The sequence below is a fragment of the Mya arenaria genome, chromosome 13 (genome assembly GCF_026914265.1).
Source record: "Mya arenaria isolate MELC-2E11 chromosome 13, ASM2691426v1".
Classification (NCBI taxonomy): domain Eukaryota; kingdom Metazoa; phylum Mollusca; class Bivalvia; order Myida; family Myidae; genus Mya; species Mya arenaria.
In genome coordinates, this window is record NC_069134.1 from 56,522,676 (window position 1) to 56,542,130 (window position 19,455).

At 35.9% G+C, this 19,455-nt stretch overlaps 1 protein-coding gene across 3 annotated transcripts; it reads right to left on the bottom strand.

Moving 5' to 3' along the window:
- Window positions 1-331: 331 nt before the first annotated feature.
- On the bottom strand, window positions 332-18,079 carry LOC128213109 (heat shock 70 kDa protein 12A-like). Of its 3 annotated transcripts, none has more exons than XM_052918633.1 (5): window positions 17,990-18,079; window positions 7,817-8,031; window positions 7,000-7,218; window positions 6,386-6,521; window positions 332-2,386 (listed from the first exon to the last, which is right to left on the bottom strand). In XM_052918633.1, the coding sequence occupies exons 2-5, from the start codon at window positions 7,835-7,837 to the stop codon at window positions 1,341-1,343; spliced, it is 1,422 nt and encodes a 473-aa protein (XP_052774593.1). In that variant the 5' UTR covers window positions 7,838-8,031; window positions 17,990-18,079; the 3' UTR covers window positions 332-1,340. The 3 variants fall into 3 exon arrangements, with proteins under 3 accessions (XP_052774593.1, XP_052774592.1, XP_052774591.1); XM_052918632.1 differs by having other exon boundaries at window positions 7,817-8,124; window positions 17,990-18,044; XM_052918631.1 differs by having other exon boundaries at window positions 7,817-8,213; window positions 17,990-18,035.
- Window positions 18,080-19,455: the final 1,376 nt, after the last annotated feature.

A 19,455-nucleotide genomic window follows, 5' to 3' on the forward strand; every position in this document is an offset into this window, starting at 1 on the left:
CTATAACTTTTACTCTATATGCAGCCTGTTTGCATTTGCCATACATGCTTGTTTTAAATAATATTTGTTTTTCTCGACTTTAACGTCGGGATTTTGTCCAACGTCTCTGTTTACATGCTTATTCAAAACTGTGTATGATCTGGCTCTCGGTTTTTTGCAGCCAGTTAAGTAATCAATGTGTACCATAGTGTTCGTACAACTGATGTTTAAATATATGTTATGGCATTTTCAATTAAATTCTCAGTTACAAACATATTTGGTCTTGTTTTGATTACTTACAAGCTTGGGGTATGATAGTCATCAAAAAGCCTTGTAGTCGTTTAGAATTTAATGGTCTTCAAAAGCCTGGTACAAAGTATAAATAAATATATATGCGTGCGCGCGCGCGCACCTGTGTGTGTGTGTGTGTGTGTGCGTGTGTGTGCGTGTGTGTGCGTGTGTGTGCGTGCGTGTGTGTGCGTGTGTGTGCGTGTATGTGCGCGCGTGCGTGCGTGCGTGCGTATGTGTGTGCGTGCTTGAGTGCGTGCGTGTAAGTGTTCCATTATAAACCTTGTTTTGGGCCAAATGGTAGAACCCAAACGACCCTACACAAGAGACACAAACGTACACAAGCAAATGTACAGATAGATCACACTAGCATCAAAGAGTTACATATAAACCAAACATACTTTAGGTCTTAATTATAAAGCAATTACAATTTGCAGAAAAAAGGTACATCTACATATAACCTAAACAGGAATAAGTTAAACATCACTATACGTCAGATGAGTTTGACATTCTTCAGTTTTTTTTCTGTGAAATTCTGTTTAAAGGTCACCAGGCAGGGGATACATCTAAACCCTGATGACCTATAACAACATATGTTAGTATGATTGCATGCAATTATAATGCATTTCGTTTTATCAATATAATGTTATAATAATGGGCTTGCTTTTCGCAGACTCACAGTTAAAAGCCAACCATACCCGAAAAATAAGACATAAGTATACATTATATATGACTATATAGACATGATTAAAGTCTTCGAAAGTAATTGAGTTTCATAATGTTAATAACACCAGAAACTAGTCGTTTACAAATACATGCATTTAAACGTAATCGGATCGAAAGGAATTAAAGCTTGTTAATAGGATATGTAAATCTCGTTGTATTTCGCTGGTTCACAACAAAGGTTCTTGGTGCCGGTTGTAGCCTACTTATGACAAATAAATTTGAAGATTTTCTTCTGTCTATTAACGTCGTTTCCTTTTAAGTTAATATAACTATATTGCCAAAAATGAAGAGAATAATCACATTTAAATAATATGTTCACATTGCAAATTCTTGGTGTGCGTTGTAGCTTATTTGAGACAATTTAGTTTCAAGATCTGCTCTTTTCCCGTCTTTCTCACACGTTTTTTCACCACAAGCTCCGTCCCTCCAAACATGAACGTTGTATCGTTACCAAGCTCAGATAGAGGGATTTCCCGGGGCAGCTCTATCACCAGCTTCCCGAGAAGCTCACAGCCGGGCTCGGTCACATACACGGGATACTCGGCTGTCGTCCGGTAGATTGGTGTGCATACAGTGTATGCTAAAGGAATGTATCTATGGGTACTTTGGTGGTCAATGGGAACATCTTCGTTAACGCGAACAAACACATCGAAGCATTCAGGGACAAGTAGATCGCCGTCTTCATCTACGTATATTTTGTCTTCTCTATGAATTTTCTCATTATAAATCATATTCACCATAGCTCCGTACGTGTATTTCATAACCCTTGATGTTGGGTTGTGTCCAAACCTGACGGCCCCCTTCAGCACGGTGAGACCCGCCTCAGCAGGAACAATCAGGCGCTTGTCTGGAATCTCATCCCTCAGCCTCTCCTGAACGTACGTGCTCTCCCCGAAACCACCGACCAACACGACGGTCTGCACAGCCCTAAGCTTTGGCTCCGTGAAAAGGTTCTTCAAGTGGCCAACGAGGTTGTTTATAGGACCGTCAAACCAAGTTCGAACGATGTCTGGTTCAACTCGCAACTTGTCTCCACCTTTTACGATAACTGAATCGCCATATCCAAGGCTGCATATTCTGTTCTCTAGATTTTGTCTTGTAAACTTTTCGGATAGCCTCCTAGTGGTTGCAGATATTTTGAACGTGAATTTGCCCTTTGTCTGTTTGCTATAGGTACGTTTCTTTGTTTCAAATTCCCTGATGACGTCAAAGTAGTCGGCCATTTCCTCGGTCTTTAGTGCAGAAATAGCCTTCTCTCCAAAAATGTGTTCCAAGAATTTGAGATAGTTTGCGTCAACATAGATGCCGCCCCATGGTCCACCGCTGGGCTGATGTATTTCCTTCAGAGTGCCGTCCCGTTTCTTCTCATGGATAGAGATATCTGCGGTGCCACCTAAAAAATCATTTACCATTATTATTATTATTATCATTATATTTATTATTATTATTATTATTATTATTATTATTATTATTATTATTATTATTATTATTATTATTATGATTATGAGTATTATTATTATTATTATTATTATTATTATTATTATTATTATTATTATTATTATTATTATTATTAATTATTATTATTATTATTATAATTATTTTTATTATTATTATTATTATTATTAATTATTATTATTATTATTATAATTATTTTTATTATTATTATTATTATTATTATTATTATTATTATTATTATTATTATTATTATTATTATTATTATTATCACTATTATAATTAAATGATTAATGTGAATTCAGGTTTAAATATACACTCCAATGCGTGTCATGGAAAAACTTACTACAGAAAATTGCTACCATTAGATTTAAAACAAAAATACACTTTTATAATAACACGCAAATGCTTAATTCTAAAATACAGGCAGTCGTGAAATTATGAATGAATATCTGAAAATAAATACAAAAAAGTTACTACATGTTAAATGAAACTAGAACTTAAACTAGACTACAATTCGTTTACTTTAGAGGAAAACTGATTTGTATACATTTAGTGCACTGAAGTAAATCCCTTGAAAGCCATTTAAAGCGTATTTCAATGAGGGTTCTGTTTTATGAAAACTGCCGTTCCATGTTATTTTCACTGCTGTTTTTCTTATGACAGTGCATTTTTTCACAGTTCTTATAGATTTTGGTTCCCGTAATTGTAATTATATAAACGTAGCGTTCACTGAGGTTGTTTGAACATTATTGACCTCATCAAAAAGACGTCATGACGTCATGCAATTTTCAACGAAAGTCGATTGAAAAATAGAGGAATACCGTTTATTTCAGTTTAAGATCGCAACATATTTCACCGAGTGAGCACCAGCAATTATATTTCACGAATGGCAATATGTGAAATAGTGAGTGAAATATTCCCTTTTGGTGTCCACGAGGTGAAATACTTTGCAATCTTACACAGAAACACTCAATTTGGCTGTTGATTACATGCTTACGAATTATATTAAAATACATTGAATCGTTGTTTTTCAAAGAAGCGCGCCAATTTGTAAATTATTTACACTTTAATTTCACCGATGTATTTTATTAAACCACCGGAAAGCATATAACAAGTAGATGATATTTGCTGATTTCAATGTAAGATCGTATTGTATTTCACGAGTGCCTTAAAATAGAATCAACAACTTTTTTGATTATTGTATGCTTATTTTGAAGTCTAATAAATATTTTAATTTATTTTCTAAATTCCCCATTTTTTGAAAAGAGTGTTTTCTACTCCGCTACCCGTGGGACGCTCCAAACGTACATTTCTGTCGATCTTCTATTTTCGGTTCGTGGACAAAAAGTTCTCTGATATTTTTTTAAGCTTATTATTCACTCGTTTCTAGTGCAATTATTTTATGAACATTATTCGATTAGCTTTTATTAATGCATCTATGTTCTAAATTGTATCAGTTAATACACGAAAACACAGGGCATGAAGACCAAATAACTATGGCGCCATTTTTTTAATGAAAATTTGAAAGGTCGAACGTGTTAGCAAAACCATTGCGGAGAAATATCGAATAAAAACATTTTTCTTAGTATTAGAGTTTGTTTCATGAAACATGGGTATTCAGTCATCCATCACTGTCAGAAGCCGGTCTGATTCGCTTGAAGACAGGTCGTTTTCTAAGTTCATAATTAAGATCATGCTTGGTTGTTGACAAATGCTGGGAGTTCGTGGGGTAAAAAACAATCAGTTAATCTATTAATTGGTGCGTGGATTAACGGGAAGTTCTTATTACGTATTATATTGACAAACAGTTCAAACAGACAAAAAGGTATTTGAACGATAAACATCGTATGTATGATCGAGGAGTTGATTCGGTCTGTAATTTATAAATTGTATGAAAGAAAATCAGCTTCAAACTTCCAGAAAACGTTTGGAAAACAGGATTACCATTCTCCTTACAAAAGAGAAGTTGTTTATTTATAAACATCTTTATTTGAATTTGGTTTTTATTTTCTGGTTCAACGTGACGTGTTTAGTTTTATCAAGGGGACATATCTACAATATATTTTAAAATAGTTCTTAAAGTTGTTCACTCCTTAGTTTACAGTGAATATTTTCAGTGTTGTTATTTCACGGATAAAACTCCATATTTCATGGAAAAGCACGAAAGAAACAATTTTCTTAAATATAAGCATAAATGAAAAATAATATTTATTGAATTTCTGCGTATATCAATCTATCGTAATTACATACAGTTTTATTTTAACTCGTGGCTGCCCCTCCCGTGAAAATCTGGCTTTTTGTAATAAAACGGCGAAATAAATTTTGATCTTTTGAGCCGAAATGCAACAAATATCGTGCATATATTTTGCTTCATGGATACATTTTAAGGGGGTACATAAAACAAAATTTGATGATGGCAAGTTCTAGAAGAAGCAACACTTAACAACCCTGACGATATAAAACATGACGCTGGCAAGATAAGAACAGATAGAAAATTCACTTGTACGAAATACGGGATTATAGTTAAATCTGCAGCGTACGAGCTGGCCGGCCGACAGCGACGAGTATGTTGTCCGCTAAATACCTTACGAACATATGTCAAATGATCAACAGATTTTGTCAGAATGCGTATTGACATTGCATCTTAGACATGTCCGATTACCAGCCATATCACTTTGGATACTAGAGAGTTATTGCCTTTAAATTTTATAAATTACCTAAAATTGAACCGCACACTTACTTTAGAAGCATTTGTTCAAATCACTACCAAATTTGGTGAGAGTGCGTCTTGGCATAATATCTCGGACAAGTTCTTAAATTAGGCTTGTCCTATCAATAAGTTTAGATTCCTTTGTCTAATCATGACCAAATTCGGTCAGTATATGTATGGGCATAATATCTCGGAAAGAAATCATAACCGGCCACATTATTTGAGACAATCTTCTCCGATCAATTATTTCAGAATCCTTTGTCAAACTATCACCAAGTTTTGTAAGATTGTGTATGGGCATACTCTCTCGGAAAAGTTCGGTAACCTACCAAATCGCTTGATTCACTCAAGAGAAATCACCCTTTTCTTATATAAATCCCCTAAAATCGGTCTTGGCGGATCAATTTATTTAGAAGACATTTCCCAAACATTACTAAATTGGGTCAAAATGTGTATGGGCAGAATATCATGATAAGGTTTGATAAACAGTTATGGATCCTTAGTCCCTTAAATTGGCATCAACTGTAGCTAAAAATGTCCGCTCCCATAATTTGGCTAAAAGTACAACCACTTATCACAAAACGTGGTGTCCTAAAATAAGGACGGGCGTATTTTGTGATAGTTGGTGCTCTTGTTTTTAGATCGCTACATATGCTTAAAATGAATACCTCGAAAAACATTGCCGCCCCCCCCCCCCCACCCTCCAAAAAAGAAGTGCACGTGCAATCAGACGTGAGACAATTGGTCTGTTTAAATTATATACAGCTAATGATCAAATCGACACACAGCGACGACGTAAAATTATATGTAAGTATGGGCTTATTTCGAAAGTATTTTTATGTTTCATGTTTTATTACATATTATTACATACAAGACATTATTTCCGGTTTAAAACAAAATCTTTAAGACTTAAACAATTATGTGACAAGTTCAATATGAAATTAGTTTAATTAATATAATGATAAAACATATTATACTATTATCTCTGTATTTGTTAATATAAACAACTATACTGGGCAAACTATCTTGGCCAAAACAGATAATTCTGCTGCCATGTTTTCTTTATTTGATACAAGCACTTAAACCATTACACATTTTAGTTAAGAATATTGATTCTTTCATCAAACGCTTTATTTTGTTCTCTTATTAATATGACAATAACGTTTAAATAATAGTTTTCAGAATGGAGTTGATATTAATCATACTGCGTCTATACGCATTTCTCACCTCCTAGATCAATGACAATATACTGAGTTCCGGTTCCGGCCAGCGCAGCCCTTGTGTCAACATCGAGTGTCTCACACCAGATCGAGGCAGCCTCCGGTTCGAGTGCAAGTGTAACTCGGGTTTCATCGAGACCAGCCTGGATGTTCAAGTGACATTGACAGCAAATATGTTTAGGAAAATGAAGCATCGTTTATATACTATGGTATATTATCTTACAAAATTACAATTACAATTTTTTCTGAGTTTAATGTATGCCTTATTTAATGAGATTACATTAAACTATTCCTTATGTTCACGACGGGCAATCATTGGAACCATGACATGATTATATACGCTGTACTGTCAATGAGGAAATGGAAAAAACAATGAGTATGGTTTAAGAACGTATTGCACAAGGCTCGATTTTGTGAACGCTGTGGTGCCAATGACATGTTTTGGTTCTCATGAATTGTAATTTAGTAATAAATAAGTTACACATCATTTGATTGAGACATACTACATCAATCCAAACTCTATATAAAGTCATCAGTAAACAATAATTATTAAAAGTATGTTTATTGATAAATTAACGCGTGCTCTTGATAAACTGTAACACCTTGGTAAAATTTCCATACCTCTTCGACAGCCGTTCTCATGAACTCCTTTGCATTGTCATCCCAGATAGCCGGTACCGTGATGACGTAAGAAATCTCCCTCTCGAGTAACCCTACCGTCTGGTTTGTTACCGCCTGTAGGAGATGTTTTTGTAGAAACTTGATTGCCATTGAGAAGATTGGTAGAGCTTGATGCGGTTTGCCTTCTATGTCCTCCACAGTTGTATCTCTTGAAAGCTCCTGCAAAAGGTTACCGTGCTATCACTGCAGCAAATTCCGAATCATTAGTAGCGTAACATAACGATTTCAAGTCTTAAAATACGATGCTTTACAATATGTGCTTTTCTAAAATATATCTTTTTTCCTTAAATTTTTTAAGCTTTATTTCTGAAAATGCAATATTTTCTGTTTTCTTCAAAATTGGCGCTCTTGCATGGAATTATCATTATCTCAATGTTGATTGCCTGCTGTAATTGGCCCTTGTTTGCTCGTTTGTTTTACGAAGAAAAAAGTCAACGTAGTATCGCTTTCGTCAACGGCGACGTAGTAGTTCTAAGACTATAACCTTGTCAATAACCGTTCAAACTATAAAAATGTATCTTGGAATACATAGAATACGTGACAATGCGCACATGTACACACAGTTCCATTATAATCCCTTTCGTAATTTAAACTCCCCTGCTTCGACTGAAGGAAAAGACCGGTGCTGAAAAAAATGACTTGCCCTTTTGTTATGATTTTAAAATAATACGTTTTGAAATTAAATCATTTTCATTCATATCGCCGTATCAAACAATACGCCCTTACCAACAGTTCGGTTTTGACGTTTGCAAAGTACCTTATTGTTGTGTAAGACCATCTTAAAACGCCTGAACAACCGCCATCCTTCGTGTTCGTCTTCTTCCGCTTTATTCGCATACCTGTCTTCAGCTTGAAATCCAAAAGAGTCAAACCCGCCATCTGGGTTTATAAGCACGCTTGTCGGGGTCTTAAGAGAGATAAGTTTTCCTCCGGAATACCAAGTCTGGTTGGCCTGCACTTTGAGCGGGTCATCTCGAAAGGAAAACGCATAGCCACTGTACGTGGTACCAAAGTCGAATGCAGCAACAAGGAGATAAGACTGAGATTTCGCTGCCATGGTTCAAGCTTTGAATATCAAACTAAATCAACTTAATAAAAAAACACGCAAGGAATAACTTCCTGGTTCGAGATTTAAACGAATTTAAAACCCATTCCTGAAAATGATAATAACATATTGAAGCCGTGCCAACATTTGACAAAACATCAGAACAGAATAGACAACGACACACAATATAGTCGTGCGATGTGTCAAAGCGAAATTATTATTGTAATGTTTATAAAATTACGACTTTGCCGACATAACTTAATAAAGAACAACATTATTAAGCTGGCACACGAAATAAAGCACGACATTAATGTTAACAACTATACGTATATATTTAACCTTGAAAATATCTTAGTATGTTTTTAATTAACAAGTCATCTACAAAGTATATCATAGTATAATTTGATCACGATATGTGAGTATTCAATAGGATTTATGTCGAATTCGATCATTTAAAGTTTTTCGCCTGTCTTCCATATTATCTTGATATCATTGCACCACTACCCTTCATTTTTCCATATATGGTTAACTGGCGCATATGAATAGGTTATGTATTTTTGTGTAATGAAGTCAATGGAAACTAACCTAGCGAAACAAGACATCAATTACAGGAGGGGATTACTGCTGTGAAACCATGGAAGAATAACAACCATTTTACCAGGAGAAGAGTACCGCTGTGAAATCATGGGATAATTACAACCTTTGACCAGGAGGAGAGTACTGCTGTGAAACCATGGTAGAATTACAACCTTTGACTAGGAGAAGAGTACTGCTGTGAAACCATGGGAGAATAACAACCTTTGACCAGGAGGAGAGTACTGCTGTGAAACCATGGGAGAATTACAACCTTTGACCAGGAGGAGAGTACTGCTTTGAAACCATGGAAGAATGGCAACCTTTGACCAGGAGGAGAGTACTGCTGTGAAACCATGGAAGAATAAAAACCTTTGACCAGGAGATGAGTACTGCTGTGAAACCATGGGAGAATTACAACCTTTGACCAGGAGAAGAGTACTGCTGTGAAACCATGGGAGAATAACAACCTTTGACCAGGAGGAGAGTTCTGCTGTGAAATCATGGGAGAATTACAACCTTTGACCAGGAGGAGAGTACTGCTGTGAAACCATGGGAGAATTACAACCTCTGACCAGGAGGAGAGTTCTGCTGTGAAATCATGGGAGAATTACAACCTTTGACCAGGAGGAGAGTTCTGCTGTGAAATCATGGGAGAATTACAACCTTTGACCAGGAGGAGAGTACTGCTGTGAAATCATGGAGAATTACAACCTTTGACCAGGAAAAGAGTACTGCTGTAAAACCATGGGAGAATAACAAACTTTGACCAGGAAAAGAGTACAGCTGTGAAATCATGGAAGAATAACAACCTTTGACCAGGAAAAGAGTACTGCTGTGAAACCATGGAAGAATAACAAACTTTGACCAGGAGGAGAGTTCCGCTGTGAAATCATGGATGAATAACAACCTTTGACCAGGAGGAGAGTACTGCTGTGAAATCATGGGAGAAATACAACCTTCGACCAGGAGAAGAGTACTGCTGTGAAACCATGGGAGAATAACAACCTTTGACCAGGAAAAGAGTACAGCTGTGAAATCATGGAAGAATAACAACCTTTGACCAGGAAAAGAGTACTGCTGTGAAACCATGGAAGAATAACAAACTTTGACCAGGAGGAGAGTTCTGCTGTGAAATCATGGATGAATAACAACCTTTGACCAGGAGGAGAGTACTGCTGTGAAATCATGGGAGAAAAACAACCTTCGACCAGGAGAAGAGTACTGCTGTGAAACCATGGGAGAATTGCAACCTTTGACCAGGAGAAGAGTACAGCTGTGAAACCATGGGAGAATTACAACCTTTTTACCAGGAGAAGAGTACTGCTGTGAAACCATGGGAGAATTACAACCTTTGACTAGGAAAAGAGTACTGCTGTGAAAACATGGAAGAATTACAACCTTTGACTAGGAGAAGAGTACAGCTGTAAAACCATGGAAGAATTACAACCTTTGACCAGGAGAAGAGTACTGCTGTGAAACCATGGGAGAATAGCAATCTTTGACCAGGAGGCGAGTACTGCTGTGAAACCATGGAAGAATAACAACCTTTGACCAGGAGGAGAGTACTGCTGTGAAATCATGGAAGAATAACAACCTTTGACCAGGAGGCGAGTACTGCTGTGAAACCATGGGAGAATTACAACCTTTGACCAAGAGGAGAGTACTGCTGTGAAACCATGGGAGAATAACAACCTTTGACCAGAAGGGGATTACTGCTGTGAAACCATGGAAGAATAACAACCATTTTACCAGGAGAAGAGTACCGCTGTGAAATCATGGGATAATTACAACCTTTGACCAGGAGGAGAGTACTGCTGTGAAACCATGGGAGAATTACAACCTTTGACTAGGAGAAGAGTACTGCTGTGAAACCATGGGAGAATAACAACCTTTGACCAGGAGGAGAGTACTGCTGTGAAACCATGGGAGAATTACAACCTTTGACCAGGAGGAGAGTACTGCTGTGAAACCATGGAAGAATAACAACCTTTGACCAGGAGGAGAGTACTGCTGTGAAACCATGGAAGAATAAAAACCTTTGACCAGGAGATGAGTACTGCTGTGAAACCATGGGAGAATTACAACCTTTGACCAGGAGAAGAGTACTGCTGTGAAATCATGGAAGAATAACAACCTTTGACCAGGAGGAGAGTACTGCTGTGAAATCATGGGAGAATTACAAACTTTGACCAGGAGGAGAGTACTGCTGTGAAACCATGGGAGAATTACAACCTCTGACCAGGAGGAGAGTTCTGCTGTGAAATCATGGGAGAATTACAAACTTTGACCAGGAGGAGAGTACTGCTGTGAAACCATGGGAGAATTACAACCTCTGACCAGGAGGAGAGTTCTGCTGTGAAATCATGGGAGAATTACAACCTTTGACCAGGAGGAGAGTTCTGCTGTGAAATCATGGGAGAATTACAACCTTTGACCAGGAGGAGAGTACTGCTGTGAAATCATGGAGAATTACAACCTTTGACCAGGAAAAGAGTACTGCTGTAAAACCATGGGAGAATTACAACCTTTGACCAGGAGGAGAGTACTGCTGTGAAACCATGGGAGAATAACCACCTTTGACCAGAAAAAGAGTACAGCTGTGAAATCATGGAAGAATAACAACCTTTGACCAGGAAAAGAGTACTGCTGTGAAACCATGGAAGAATAACAAACTTTGACCAGGAGGAGAGTTCTGCTGTGAAATCATTGAAGAATAACAACCTTTGACCAGGAGGAGAGTACTGCTGTGAAATCATGGGAGAAATACAACCTTCGACCAGGAGAAGAGTACTGCTGTGAAACCATGGGAGAATTGCAACCTTTGACCAGGAGAAGAGTACAGCTGTGAAACCATGGGAGAATTACAACCTTTTTACCAGGAGAAGAGTACTGCTGTGAAACCATGGGAGAATTACAACCTTTGACCAGGAAAAGAGTACTGCTGTGAAACCATGGAAGAATTACAACCTTTGACAAGGAGAAGAGTACAGCTGTAAAACCATGGAAGAATTACAACCTTTGACCAGGAGAAGAGTACTGCTGTGAAACCATGGGAGAATTACAACCTTTGACCAGGAGAAGAGTACTGCTGTGAAACCGTGGGAGAATTACAACCTTTGAACAGGAGAAGAGTTCTGCTGTGAAACCATGGGATAATTACAACCTTTGACCAGGAGAAGAGTACTGCTGTGAAACCATGGGAGAATTACAACCTTTGACCAGGAAAAGAGTACTGCTGTGAAACCATGGAAGAATAACAAACTTTGACCAGGAGGAGAGTTCTGCTGTGAAATCATTGAAGAATAACAACCTTTGACCAGGAGGAGAGTACTGCTGTGAAATCATGGGAGAAATACAACCTTCGACCAGGAGAAGAGTACTGCTGTGAAACCATGGGAGAATTGCAACCTTTGACCAGGAGAAGAGTACAGCTGTGAAACCATGGGAGAATTACAACCTTTTTACCAGGAGAAGAGTACTGCTGTGAAACCATGGGAGAATTACAACCTTTGACCAGGAAAAGAGTACTGCTGTGAAACCATGGAAGAATTACAACCTTTGACAAGGAGAAGAGTACAGCTGTAAAACCATGGAAGAATTACAACCTTTGACCAGGAGAAGAGTACTGCTGTGAAACCATGGGAGAATTACAACCTTTGACCAGGAGAAAAGTACTGCTGTGAAACCGTGGGAGAATTACAACCTTTGAACAGGAGAAGAGTTCTGCTGTGAAACCATGGGATAATTACAACCTTTGACCAGGAGGAGAGTACTGCTTTGAAACCATGGAAGAATTACAACCTTTGACCAGGAGGAGAGTACTGCTTTGAAACCATGGAAGAATTACAACCTTTGACCAGGAAGAGAGTACAGCTGTGAAACCATGGGAGAATTAAGACCTTTGACCAGGAGATGAGAGTACAGCTGTGAAACCATGGAAGAATTACAACCTTTGACCAGGAGGAGAGTACTGCTTTGAAACCATGGAAGAATTACAACCTTTGACCAGGAGGAGAGTACTGCTGTGGAACCATGAGCGAATCACATCCCTTGGTAAGGAGATTTCAGCAGTGACATCTTTGGAGATTAAAATCCCTTGACCAGCATAAACTTCAATATCAAGCATCAACACTCTTTTAAGACACAAGGTAAGAGCCCTAATGTCAAAATCAAAATATAACCCTTATCGGAGCCAGTATCAACTTGCAAACAGTAAAGAATGAAGTAAACTTTAGATATAAACTGATAACCTGCAAAAGAATGAATAAAATAAAACAATTTTAGCAAAACCATAGATGAATTGTATATATAGTCTAAGCATATACGGAAACCCTTAGAATGTTTGTGTTAGTATGTGTTACGGGTGGACTGGACATTATTCCAATGAACAATGATGAAAAATAATTATCAAGCCTTCAGAGTTTTAATATATATCGGCCTTACACAAAAAATAACCATTGGGATGTAACATAAAAGCCAAACTTTTAAAAAAAGTTAAAAGCAAAAGAGAATGGATTTTTTTTCAGCGTGTGAAGAACTGGTCTGGTAAACATCGTATTGAAGACGAATGGTGTTTAATGATCCTGGAAATTATACATAGAATTTTTCACATTTCTTTATTTCGCTTGATGGATGTTTATGAAACAAAATAATGTAACTAATACTAAGCCTTAAAGCTGCACTCTCACAGATTTACCATTTTCCCAACTTTTTTTATTTTTTGTCTTGGAAAGAGCAAATTTTTGAGTAAATATCTGCAAACCAATGATATAAGATAGCTGACAAAAGATCAGATCGCAGATATTCATATTTCCGTTCAATTTTTTTTGTTTTATGGCTTAAACCGTTACTAACGGTTTAAGAAAAGTGCATAAAACATCCATTTTTTAACTTAAATATAAAAATCTGCTATCTATTTTTTCAGCAGTCTTCCATGGATTTTCCAATTGGCTCGTTCCAAGACAAAAAAAGTTGTCAAAACGTTCAATCTGTGAGAGTGCAGCTTTAACATACGAGATGAGTTTGTGTTGTTGTTTTTTGTTGTTGTTTTTTGTTTTGTTGTTGTTGTTTTTTTTGTTTTTTTTGCAGGGGTTAAAAAAGTTTAAGAGAAAAATCGCATTAAAATGAAACAGATTATACTAAGTTAGTGTTGAATTAAGATCAAGTAAATCGTGCTAAAAATATTATTATTATTATGTTGTAAGCATCGCATGATTAACTTGACCTGTATTCAAAACTAACCTGGTATTCTCTTTGAATAACCCCAAGCGGAAATGTGTATTATAGTATGAACAACAGTATGACGTCATAGGTTCTAGTTACTGAAAATAGTACTGAGTTTCCTACAGTGTAATGTGCATTCATTAAAGTTCTTCTTTGTCTTTTTATATTTAATTTAATTTATCATTTAATATGATGCTGAATAGAGACTACTCTAAAATTCACTGCAACGCCAATTTTTGCTTTAATTTACTCATTTATTTATGTTGCAGAATGTATTCTAAAAGGCTCCACTTCTTCCATAAGCTCAATCAAGTATCGTCAACGCAATAAAAAATAATGATCATTGGCACTCCTCAAACGTTCTGTAATGTCATAGTAAGTGTCATTCATAATTATGACGTTTTAAAATGAGCTAGTCTGTCAATTGTTTTATAAATATTGTTTTAACAGCGCGAAATCAAATATAATTATATAAGTTTAAACATTGCATTTTGCATTTGTTTAAACAATATTATCATAAGTTAATGACGTAACTAAGTTTTGATAATGTTCTTACTTTACTGGTTTACCTTGTGAAACGGTTACTAAGAATTCTCCCATTAAACCAAGCGCGAATTGAGACTCACTTCCTGATACGAGATAACAGGTTTTAAATAAATAAGTAGCTTATTCTCATACGCTTTGAATCTTCGCGTTCAATTTAATAATATTTGACAAAACACATGAAATATAATAACTCTTTTAAAACTTTATTATAGTTAGGTTGCGAATCTTATTCAATGGTTATACAAGTGTTGCATTGTAAATCAACGAAAAATATGTACAGTTTATACCCGTATTTATAAACACCGCGAGTTTTCAAATATCATCTTAAAATCATATTATATAGTGTAGACATGTAAAATAAAAGAAACATCTACGAAGAGATAGGGCTGTTCTGTCGCCCTGCCCATTGCCCTATTTTTTTTTAACAAACTCACTGTCTTGGCCCAAAATGAGTTTCCCGGTCATGCAATATACTTATATAAGATTTTTTTTTCACTCTTTTATACCGAAATTGCAGGAAAAAACACACAGTAAAAGTATACAAGATAACTGGTTGTAGGGAGAGCATACCAAGCTAGTACAGTCGTTACCATATTTACTGTCCCACAAAAAAAACCTACTAAGCTGACGAATATTTAAATCTTTATTGAATATATTTGTAGCATCACGTGATAATGTCCATCAACCAATCCAGCTACAGCCTTTTTCTGAACCAATTTACTACCACTTTTCAAAATGGTGGACTTCACAGACAACATTCGAATATATATCAACATATTTTGAAGGGTTTCAGCTGTCAATATCTTAGTTCTAACGCTCTTAATGTTGTTTCGTAATAATCCATAAAAGGTTCTCTTTACAAACCATGCAATAGTCCCTTTAAGACTTTGAAATAAAATACAAATGTAGCTTGAAGTTACTATTTTTACATCAAGAAGCATTTACATTAAATAGTGTTTTATAATATTATGTCCCCTCAAGACAAAGCGCCGTTTCGTGCTTAAAAATTCCTGTTCGGAATTATCAAAACTGACAGATATATGAGTTTACGAAGAGTTGAAATTGGAACTTTATCAAGATGAAATCTTCATTTATTTCAATTTATAGATGCTAACTGCATGCATCCCACAATTAGAGTATATATGACTGAAGATATTCGATCAAACATACTACCGCTATTTTTATTTCTTTCATTCCAGGTCAGTTCGCTATTTATAATATAAGTTAAAACATTATATAAATATTACTAGTAATAGAAGTTGTATTTTTCTTATTTGACACGATGTAGTAAATTAGAATTAAACACCTGACATATGACAGCACTTTTTATTTACACGTAATAGGCGCTAAGTAAAAACTTGAAGGCAACTAAAAGGTGTACACATGCAGTAGTCAATAACAAAAAGACACAAAACAAACTGCATGTAGGCATTTACCTTTAAGACCAATGAACTTGCACACAAAAATGAGGAATATCATGCAGCAGCATGTATTGACTGGCAGATAACCCCTTCCCCTTCCATCAAAAAACATTTTGATACGTGCCTCTTGAGATTGCGAAAGAAATTAAGTTCATAATACTAGGGGTTACAACGCTATATGAAGTTTTCTTGAAATGAAAGGAATATCAATACTATAAAATATGGTAAGTTTGTCTCATCATTTTTATGTGGTCATTAAGAAATCGGAAATAATTGAAACTGGTTCCTTCAAGATAATGTACAAATCAGCCATATGTAGGGTGCGTTCTTTGAAAAACCCTAAGACTCTTGGTTTTATTGCATTTTCGTTTTTTTCCCCTCTTTTGTGGAAGCTGTTGTACTAAGCTGCGTATGTTGGTGTATGTTTGGTATTGGTTTCTACCCGTCTGCTCGTTTACACACACTGACAACGTTTTTAAACATCTCAATCGGTCTAGCCGTAATGGCCACGTGAATTGCAATAGAGGCTTAGTGAAAAGAAAATGTTACTATTCATGTTACGGGGGGAAGGTGCAAACTGATCCTTAAAATTACAAATATAGGTTTCCTCAGTCACCTTATTTCCATCGATATCTGTATATGAAACAAATGATGTTACTGTAATTAGTATACATCAAAGCACTGAAAAGCTTCATAGATGTATTTTTAAGAAAACCAAACAAAAGACAGGATAAATATCCAACGCTCTTTCTTATTATTTTCTTAGCCACGAATCATGAACTTGACCTATAATCAACACTAACCGTTTATTCTCCATGAAACGCGTCAAAAGAATGGGTTTTATGGTATGAGCAAAAATATGTCATTTTGTTCTAGTTACTTGTTCCAGAACTGCGGTAACCACAGTAAAGTATGCATTTATTTAAACTTTTAATGTCTTAAAAATCTTTAACATAATGGCAAAACGTGATTATTTTTTAATTCAATGTAAGGCCAATATCTGCTTCAATTCATTCATATAGTTATATTTTTATTCGCCTAATTGTCCTTTGTATAGACAAAACTTGACCTTCATATTGTTTAGCATCAAACGTGGTATAGTTCAGTTCAATATTGCGCTCCGATTTGATAAGGGCGACGTGATTTTACCCATGATGTACGATATTACAAATATCAGTTATTATTTTATTACAACGTTATTACAACGTATGTATTAAGTTACATTTCTTAAAGTATAAATAATCAATCGCAGAAAATCTTGTTTTTAAATCGTTATGAATAATTATCAAAAATGTACGTATAAGTATTGATCGCATTAGAGGTTTGTATTTATTTTAAACTTATTTATTTTACAACGATTGTGAAACAAGTTATTACAACATTATATTAATCACTCTCGTTGGTACGATTTTACGCGAGAGTGTGGTCTTGGGTTGTGGGATAAACCGTAGTACCCGGCTTGGTGACCACACATCAAACTCACATGCGCGAAGGCTGGGAATCGAACCCGGGTCGCCTAGGCGAGAAGCGAGTGCGCTAAGCTAACCGGACAACCAACAAGCATTCACGGTTTATGAACGCAGTAGTTCAAGCGAACAAATAACCAAAAAAGCTGCATGGAATATGCTCGCATGCTCTACTGCATTCATACAGCATAAACACAAGAAAAAAACGAGCAACCCTAAAATGGTGCAGAATTATTCTTAAAGGCGCCACAGCCACTAGAAGCACCATCGATATTGTCTACGTAATACGAAATAAGTGAAACCGAGCAATACCATTGTTGTCCGTTTTGATACATTGTCTTGCATTACAATTGGTGAACGCGTTAACGCTTAACACAACAAGGAGTTTTATATTCTATTTTGCCATGTTAGTGTCATTTATATCTAATCCGGTTTAAAAATGAGTAAATGAAATAGAATAAACCATTGTTGTTTATTTTTTAATTATATTTTTTGTGAATCTACAGACCTTTATCTACATATATATCTATATACACGGCGCGAAATGGCATCAAACATATTTATATAAGTGTAAGCACAGCACATTGATTTTGTTTGAAACAAAAGTTTCATATGTTAATAACACGATGCGTATAATATAATTTCTTTATTACCTTGTGAATCGTCTTCTTAAGTATTCTCTTCCTTGTTCGAGGTTTTACGAAGAAGGCAAATACGTAGATTAATAAATTATTTACGTGGCAACTCGCCTATATACATACACCGTCGAATCGCTATGCGTAATTTAAGACTAACCCCCAAAATTTATGAAATATAATAACCCTTATTCAAACATTATTATATAAGGAAGTTGCGAAAATACGGCGGCATAGAGGTGTCAAACTTTTTTTATTGTTAAAACGACTAAATAACTCGCTGAAACGACTTATTAAAAGCAATAAGTATCTCGTATAAATAACTTACATATCTCATTAAAACGAATTAGTATATCGTCTAAACGATTTACGTATGTGTTCAAACGATTAACGTATCTTATTAAAATTACAGAACTCTGCGCAAAATCAGTAAGTACTTAAACATATGGTTTTATTTTAGACGCAACATTCCTAATGTTTTGTCGATAGAAAACACAAATACTGAAATGCCTTAAATTACAAGTAAATTTATTCTTTGCATTTCTAGACACCAGATAATCTTGTACTGGTCCTGTTTTGCCAATCCAATTGTGCGCGTAATTTTAAGGTAACCTTTACCTTTTTTGTGTAATACAGTCGCACCTCACTCATGTATATCACAACTGCTTTTTTTACAATGAATCCACTAGATCCAGAAACACTGCCTGGTTCGTAAGCGAAAACTTTGTAAGTGCGTTAAAAAATTCAATAAACATTATCTCCTTATCTTCCACAAAGTCCTTTGATTATTTGTTTATCTCGCACAAATGCCAAAGAAAAGGACCGATTCATCCGGATACTTGTTTCCCCACCTCAATTCGAATTTTTCCTTTCTCGGTTTTGTGCATAACAGTTAAAGACTTTGATTGATCCAGTTAGCCGCCTCTTTAAAATTAATGACTTGATTTATCTTGTAATGATTTCCTTCAAATTGAGCGTGAAAGTTACCGACGTAGACAATTCAACTGACCACCGGTCTCACGACGAAACTCCTGTCCCTGGCTGCTCTGATATTTCTCTTCTATAATTCCATTACAATGTTCATTGCTATATTCCATCATAATTTGAGTAATAATTGTCAAAAAAGGGAGGCCGTACACGCCGACGGTTTCACAGCTGTACTAACCTCCTGGACAATAGTTTCAATTCTCTAATGTGTAAACTGTCGCGAGGCTCGCTTTATTCAACCAAGTTTGGTGGAAACAAGTTCCCAAGTTATCTGTAAAGAACGTTGCAAATTACGTTGTTGACTTAACAACCTCTCTTTGGACCTTCTGATTATATTCTTATTTTCATTAACTGCAGTGAATCTCGTTTTTATGCACAACGTCGACCACAAAAATCATCAATATAGGACAGTCCACATGGCCCCTTTCCTGGCTTTGAGATATCATTCGCCTTTATATGAAATACACATAATTTCATTTTATTCTACCACGTACGGC